This window comes from Sarcophilus harrisii, chromosome 2 (genome assembly GCF_902635505.1).
Source record: "Sarcophilus harrisii chromosome 2, mSarHar1.11, whole genome shotgun sequence".
Classification (NCBI taxonomy): domain Eukaryota; kingdom Metazoa; phylum Chordata; class Mammalia; order Dasyuromorphia; family Dasyuridae; genus Sarcophilus; species Sarcophilus harrisii.
In genome coordinates this window covers 446,003,513-446,012,071 of record NC_045427.1, presented here as the reverse complement: position 1 = coordinate 446,012,071, position 8,559 = coordinate 446,003,513, and the positions used below count along the sequence as shown (strand labels likewise).

At 36.5% G+C, this 8,559-nt stretch overlaps 1 protein-coding gene across 1 annotated transcript; it reads right to left on the bottom strand.

The window, feature by feature from the left end:
• Window positions 1-340: 340 nt before the first annotated feature.
• On the bottom strand, window positions 341-1,294 carry LOC100927901 (olfactory receptor 1B1-like). The gene has a single exon (XM_003759045.2). The coding sequence runs from the start codon at window positions 1,292-1,294 to the stop codon at window positions 341-343; it is 954 nt and encodes a 317-aa protein (XP_003759093.2).
• Window positions 1,295-8,559: the final 7,265 nt, after the last annotated feature.

The following is an 8,559-nucleotide window of genomic DNA, read 5'->3' as shown; positions in this document are numbered from 1 at the left end:
GAAAAGATCATTAGATGTATAGTCAGAAAACTTGGTTTCAAATTCTATCTGCTGATACTTGTATGATACTGAGAAGGTTAGTTGATGTCTCTGAAGCTCAGTTTCCTCATCTGAAAAAGGAAAATAATAATACTTGTACTACATAGCTCACAGTGTAGTTTTGAGGATCAAAGTGTAAAATAATTTATAAAATAACAAAGTCTATATATTATGTCATCTGGAATCCTGTTACCCAAGTTCTTCCATAATCTTTATGATTTCCATTCACCATCATTATCTATAAGGTTCTAAATTTTTGTCAACTTTCCTACATGACCTATGTATCTTAGAACCTGAACAATCAAGGGGTTACTTGACTGGGAACAAGAAGTCTGTGAAGGGCACCCTTAACATCCTTATTGCGGAGGCTATAGACAAATGGGTTAGCAAGAGGGGTAATGGCTGTATACATGACAGCAGCTGCCATATCCTGCTTCTGAGAGTTCTGGGAAGGAGGCTGGAAGTAGACCCAAATGATGGTACCATAGAGGAAGGTGACCATGGTGAGATGGGAACCACAAGTAGAGAAAGCCCTCCTTCGGCCAGCAGCTGAGGGCAGCCGCAAGATGGTAGTTGCGATGCGAGCGTAGGAGAGTAGAATGAGAGCACAGGGTCCCAGCATGAGCAACCCACCCTCCAGAAAAATGGCCAACTCATTGGTTTGAGTGTCAGAACAGGATGTCTTCAGTAGAGGCCGATGATCACAAAAAAAATGAGGGAGGTAGGCAGCACCCTCATTGTCAACAGTCCATTGGAGAGGCAATAGTAGTCCTGCATGCAGAAGAGAGTGAATGAAGGACACAGACCAACAAGAAGCTAGCAGGCGGGCACAGACTTGTTGATTCATTATAATTGGATAATGCAATGGATCACAGATGGCCACATAACGGTCCAGGGCCATGACAGCCACCACCAATGTGTCTGTAACACCAAATACATAGAAGAAGAAAAATTGGATTAGGCAACGAACAGCAGAGATGGCTGGTTGGACAGAAACCAGGTGGGCTAGCAACTGGGGCAAGGTAGCCGTGGCCAGTCCTGTGTCAACCACAGAAAGGCCACGTAGCAGATAGTACATGGGGGTACTGAGACGTGAGTCTCTAGAAATAAGAAAAACTAGTGTTAAGTTACCCACCATAGCACCCATGTAAATAGTCAAAAATAGCAGGAAAAGAAGGCTTTTGGGAGGACCACCTCTCCATAGCTCCACTAGAAGGAATACTGGTGTGTGGGAGGCATTAGAGGCACAAGCCATGGTGTAGGAAGGAGAGGTCAGAAGCACCTGTGGGAAAGAGACAGGATGAGGGCATTTTTCAAACAGATCTCAACCAAAATGATTAATTAATTTAGTTCTGAAGTAATCTCCCTGTTTGATATTTTCAATGATGTTTCTTCTATGTCTTTAATCAAAAAGCAACAAAATAATATATTGTGCAGTAATCAGACGCTATTGGGGCAGGCAGAGCTGACACAAATCGTAAAAAGAAAATATGGTTTTTAATCTCAAGGAACTTGCAATCTAATTGGACAGAAAAGAAATCCACATTAAAAAGTGTCATAACTTTGTTGAGCACTATATTATTTGATAAATTCTTTTTGTCTGAATCCCAGTTTATTTATCTGTGACATGAGGGTTTTGGCATAGCCCCAGAGAAGACGTGATGACATGTGCTTCCATTATTTCATTCCCCAATACGTATGGGAATTCCTCAATCACAGTCATATACATACCTGTGTCATCTAGTTTTGTTTAACCATTTTATTCTTTTTATAAAGAAATTATTGATGTTCCTAGAATACAGCTATTGTGGGATACCCAGAGATGAAAATTACTCCAAGACTCTTCTCTTCCCTTATGGGAAGAGTCAAGGATAATATTTATCCTAATGTCTGTAATAGAAAAGCAAATGGTATATATATATATATATGACACACACATATATGATGTGTATAAAGCATATGTTTTTCATACATATTATGGTCTCAAAATTCTTAGTACAATTTTAAGTATAGCTATTAATACAAACTGTACATAGACATATAGATATATACATATATACACACATATATACCCAAAGATATATAAGTATGGGAATATAGATACATATAGATATAGAAATAGATGGATATAGATATAGATTAAAAGTATTCATATGATATTCATGGACATTGGTGAAGGAGTTAGACATGTATTATACCCTCAAAAATTTCAGGTAGAGTCCTTTGTTTCAGAGAGATCATCTGGAGCCTATTCCAACTCTAAAATTCTACTACCTAATGTTATTTCCAGTCCAACAGTCTTCTGGGGTCCTCAAACTATGGCCTGCGGTCCAGGTGTGGCAGCTGAGGACGATTATCCCTCTCACCCAGGGCTATGAAGTTTCTTTATTTAAAAGCCCAGAAAACAAAATTTTTGTTTTTACTATAGTCCACCCCTCCAACAGTCTGAGGGACAGTGAACTGGCCCCCTATTTAAAATGTTTGAGGATCCCTGGCTCTATATTCTAAAGTAAATACATAGTATTTGTTAAGGACACAGTGTCAGGAGTTAGGAAACTTTGATCACATTCCTGGTTTTGCCACAACTGCCTGTGCTATCTTGGGCAACTTAATTCACCTCAGCCATACAAAGAAAATACAAGATTCTTCAATAAGACTGAAGAGTGTGGCAATATGCAGTAGACATGAAACTGGAATGTTCAAAGATCTGAGATATTGTTACATGAGAGAGGAATTCCTCTTGTACCAGAGATCAGAATGAGAAACAATGGAAGAAAATTATCAGAAGACAAGTGTAGATTGTCTATATATATATATATATATATATATATATATATAGGAGGAACTTTGCCCCACTGTTCTACAGAACTTGCAGAAAGGAGTTCAAATGTGTGGGAAATTGCACATATTATCAAATAATAATTTAGCAATATTTGTCTGAAAATGAAATGAAAAATAATGAATTTCCCATCATGGGAAGTATTTAAGCTGAGTGAGTATTTAAGTGAGTGGCTGACAACTAATCAAAATATTACAGAAACAGAATAATGGGAGGGTGCACTATATGGTCTATAACTTGCTTCCAGACTTTAGGATTCTAACATTGAAGTGCCTTCTTGAGGTCTATGGCACCTAAGGAATCATGGCTGGTTCTTCTACTTCAACTGTCTTTTCGCTTTATGCCTCCTCCTTTTTCTTTATCATGCCTGTGGGTCTCCAAAACTTGATTTTTAACACTATTCTCTTCCCTTTCTGCACTCTAGCTTTTAAGAAATAAAACTATTTCTTACAGCTTTACCTGCCTCATCTAGTCATATGACAAATAAATGTCAAACTTTGGTTCTCACTTTTTGTTTTCTTAGGACCAGTTCCCAATCCAAAGCAGCATAGATGAGGCTTTTTGAATCCTCATCAAGTCTGGACAGGAGAACTGAGATTCAGAATATTTAAAGAACAGTCAGAAAAACACAAAGAGAATGAGGGACCAAAACAGGAGTACTAGGAGAGACCAAATGGGAGATATACAGATAAAGTGAGAGCCACAGATGAAAATATGCAGGTTGAGACTGACGTTGGAATAAATAAAAGAGTAGGATGGACGGGTAGTGGGAAAGATACAGTGTAAAAGGGGGAGTGAAATACTGAGAGAGGGAGAAAAAATAAAATGACAAGGGGAAGATGTAGTGATGGCAGAAAGGAGTAGACAGTGACAGAAAAGAGAAATGGAAGATAGAGAAGGAATTGAACAGGGCAAGGGTGGGGAGAGAAGCAAAGAGGTGAGGAAGGACAAGAAAATAGAAGAGAATGAAAAAGAATGGAGACATTGATGTGAATAGGAGATAAACAGAAAGAGAAAGGAAAGAGATGGAGGAAAGGAGAAAAGTGGAACAAGAGCCAAAGGAAAGCTGGGATGTGGATTTTTAAAGAAATAGTATACAACTATATGGAAAGAATAATAGTACATAGAGCAAAGCAATGAGGAAAAACAAGGACAGAAAATAGATAACTATGGGGCAATGGGAGATTATCAGGAGAATAGGAACAGAACGTCAAGTGGAGGAAAATGTTTAAGGGGCAAAGTTATAAGGGGACAATGACAGAGGACAGAGAAAATAAGAAAAACTGGAAAGAAAGAAAGGGAATGTGTAGGTAGGGAACTGAGAAAGTAGAAGAGAAATCAGAAGTTAAGGTGGGAGTAAAGTCAAAGTAGTTTTCCAAATTTACACTACCTGAGAGGTTGAGATCAAAAACTTGGAACTCTAAAGGTGAGGGAGCAGAATTTGTCACCAGGCCTTGTCATGTTGCATGCAAGTCTCTACTACTGGCCTGGAAAGGTCATAGGCTCATAGATTTCAAATCAAAAATAACCTTAAAAGTCTTTTAGTTTATCTCCTCATTTTGTGAGGAAACTGAGACTAAGAAGAATTAAATGATTTAGCCAAGATCACACAAGCAGTAAATTTATCTGAATTCAGCTTCTTTATTTCCACAACCAATATCCTTCCTTTCATGGCTCTCAGAAATTCAGAAATAGCAGCACTCAAGGATATTTAAAGGTCTGAGAGTCTCTGGGGTCTTGTCTGTGCATCCCTCCCTCATCCAGGATTTCAGCCTTTGCTTTCTACTGCCAAATCTGGAATTTTCTTAGGAAAGGGAGGGGAAAGCTCCCACATTCCCTTGAGAGGAGTCCAAGTTAACAACCTCTAGAGTCATATCAGCAATGCCAATGCATATTAGGAAAAAAATGAAGGTCTACACAACTTCTTAATGAAAATAAAATCCCTAATTAAGCACTTACTATGTGCCAACCACTGTGGTAAATATGTAGTTTCCAAATAAAGGAAGGAAAAGAACACTATATTTGAATTTAGACTCAAATGCTAGCTTTGCAAGCCCGAGCAAATCAATTTCTCACTCTGAGCTTCAGTTTTTTTCAGGTGTAAAATAGGGAAAGCAAGCCTAAACACTACTACATGGTGCTGTTGTAAGGAAATCACTTTTTAAAGAGCAATCTCTTTAAAGGGAAGTTCTCATTATCGTATCCAGTCCCTTCACTTAACATTTCAGGCCCATTAGTTGACTAGCCACCTTCACATATCTTTCCCAACTTTTCTCACCTTCTTTGGGATGATTTGAGAAAGAGGGAGAAGACAGAGGATTTAAGTTTTTCCAACCCAGCTTTGCCCAGGCTGCAGAATTCAACTGCAAGCACTGAGATTACTTTGGGTACATTGTGGGATCCCTCAAGAAGACTGAGAAATTACAAAGCTGGAACAGAGTCGAAGTAGAATGTAGAATGTAGACCAGCAGCCTGAAGACTGAAGGGTCAAGAGAAGTGTTCCCTAAGGTGAAACAGATCCAGTGAGATCAAGCAGCCAATGTCTGCATTTTTCCCCATATGCTCAACTCTGAAAATCTTCTGAGTAAATCTTTGAGAATTCATGAAAGAGTGCAAACTCCTTTCCTTTTCATGTACACACACACACACACACACACACACACATACACACATACACACACACACATTTTCCTTATTGACTATGAGGGATTACTGCCATGAATCTTGCTACTAACTTCTTAAAATCCTTCTGTACTATGCACAAATTTCTAGACTCCCTAGTTGCTTCAATAAATCATATATCCATCGAGGAAATGTGATAGAATTAAGATGCTGCTCTTTTCCTGGGATCTGAGTCCTTAGTCTACCCTGCATCTATGATCCACAAGTGGGTGTTGAGTGACAACGTTGCCAGAAGGTACCTGTGCCCTTCATAGTCCCTGGTATAGTTCTGGATCCACAGCTTGCCTTAGATAGCATTTCTCTGTGCTGGAATGCTCCTCATGTTCACTCCTTTCCAGACTCCAGCCCCAGTGTTCTCAGACTTCCCAGTCTCCTTGTGCCAAGCTCAAGTAGAAAAAAAATGACTTTTGACCAGATCTCTCCATCAGGATTAGGTCTGAGGAATTCCTGGATAGCATGAAGCAGAGCCTCCATGTTGTAGAAAGAAATCCCATTCAAGGATTTGATCTAAATGATTTCTGACAATAAAAAAGTTGGACAAATTCCTTTCATTGACTCTGAATAGAAACAGAAGAAATTAGACAGGGAAATTGATTTTTTTTAAAGATATATTTTATTGATGGCTCTTGTTTTTACAAGAGACTAAAATTTTCCCTTCTATTACCACTCCGCCAAACAGCCATCCTATATTACATAAAATTTTAACCAACAAAAGGAGAAAAGAACCATTCCAGAAAAGCTATCGATACATAAAAAAACTTGATAAAATGTGCAATTTCCCACACATTTGAACTCCTTTCTGCAAGTTCTGTAGAACAGTGGGGCAAAGTTCCTCCTTATACTTCTTTTTTTTTTGGGGGGGGAGGTTTCATGCTTGTTCTTTGTAAATTTATTATATCCATTTTCAATTGCCTTGTTTTCTTTCCAATTACATTGTTACGACCATTGTGTTTGTTGGTGTTTTAGCTCTGTGTATTTCACTTTCCAGCATTTTATTTCAATAAATCAAATACCCATCAAGAAGGAAATGTGGGAGGTATCTTGAGTAGCAAGTTTCATCCCATTTTCTTGCTTTACTTCTAATTTTAGCTGTACTGATTTTGTTTGTGCTAAAAAAAAAATTAATTTTACACAATCAAAATTATCCATTTTATTCCCTATAAACCTTTCTATATCTTTTGTTTGATATGAACTTTGCCCCTCTTCATAAAACTGACAAGGAATTTCTTCAAAGTTCCCTAACTTGCTTATATCACTCTTTAAATCTAAATCCAATGAGGTGGATAGGTGGCCCATTGGATATACTGCTGAGTCTGGAGTCAAGAAGACCAAAGTTTAAATATGACTTCAGGCACTTACTGGGTCTATAATTTTGGGCAAATCACTTAATCTCTGTTTATCTTAATCCACTGGAGAAGGAAATGGAAAATTACCCCGGTATTACTGCCAAAAGAAACCCATGGCCAGTATAGGCATGTTATATATAGTTCATGCAATCAAGAAGAGACAGACACAACTGAATAATAAAACCAAAAGATCTAAAATATATACCTATTCGGAACTTTTCTTGGAAGATGGTGTGAAACATTGGGTTATGCCAAATGTCTGCCAGACTACTTTCTGTTTTTCCAATAGTTTTTGTCAAATAGGGAGTTCTTGTCCCAATAGTAAGGATAGATTACTATCTTCATTTGCTTTTGTATACTGGGTACTTTATTTGATTCCATCTATCAACCTCTCTATTCTTTATTTAGTACCAAATTATTTTAATTTTACTATTTTGTAATATACCTTGAGAACTGGCATTGCATGGTTCCCTTTCTTTCCCACTTTTTTCAGTAATTCCTATATCATCTTCAATGAATAATAGTTTTGTTTCTTCACTGTATATGCATATCCCTTTCATATCATTTTTATTATATGACTATAGCTAGCTTTCCTAGTAAAATATTGAATAGTAATGGTGATAAATGGATACCTTTCTGTCACCCCTGTTTTATTGGAAAGGCTTTTAGATTTCAAATAATGCTTGCTCTTGGATTTAGATAGATATCATTAATCATTTTAAAGAAAACTCTATGTCTGTACTTTCTAGTGTTTTTAACAGGAATAGGTATTGCATATTGAAAAAAGTTTTTTCGATATTTCTTGAAATAATCATATAATTTTGTTATTTTTATTTCTGTGGTAGATTATTAGTAGAGTTTTCCTAACCAGCCTTATGTTGCTGGTACAAATCTAGCTTGATCACAGTTTACAATCTTTGTGATATATTGCTGTAATCTCCTTATTAGTATTTTATTTAAAAATTTTGCATCAGCATTCCTAAGGAATTTGGCTTACAGTTTTCATTTACAATTTTGATTCTCCCTAATTTAAGTATCAAGCTTACATTTGTGTCATGGAATTTAGCAGGATTACATCTTTACCTGTTTTTTTCCCAAAGACTTTGTGTTATATTGGAATTAGTTTTTTAAAATGTTTGGTAGATTTACTTATAAATCTAGTTAATCCATTTATGGGTTGTCTGATTTGTCATTCTAAGATAGAGTAACTTATGTATTTTATTTCACATACTATTAGTTAATGCAATTTATAACTTTAGGACTTTCAGTTTTCTTGGTCTACCATTGAGCAAAATAACTCCCAATAATTGCTTTTATTTCATCTTCATTAGTTTTAATTTACCTTTATCACTTTGAATATTTGAAATTTGATTTTCTTCTGTCCTTTCTAGTTAATTGATTTTTTCATAAAACCAGCATTTGGCTTTGTTTTAATTCAGTGTAGGGTTTTTTAATGTTTAAATTTTGTTAATCTCTCCTTTGGATTTCATAATTTCTAGATTGATGTTTAATTGGGATGGATTCGCTTGTTGGGTTTCTATATTTGTATGTATGTTGTACGTAATCTTTAGCATTAAGTTATTTAATTTCTTGGAAACTGAGCAAATGCCCATCAGTTGTACATAATCTTTAGCATTGTTATTTAATTTCTTG

Bases quoted from the DNA above. Each gene is read 5' to 3' on its own strand.
- LOC100927901 (XM_003759045.2), bottom strand. From the start codon at position 1,294: ATGGCTTGTGCCTCTAATGCCTCCCACACACCAGTATTCCTTCTAGTG.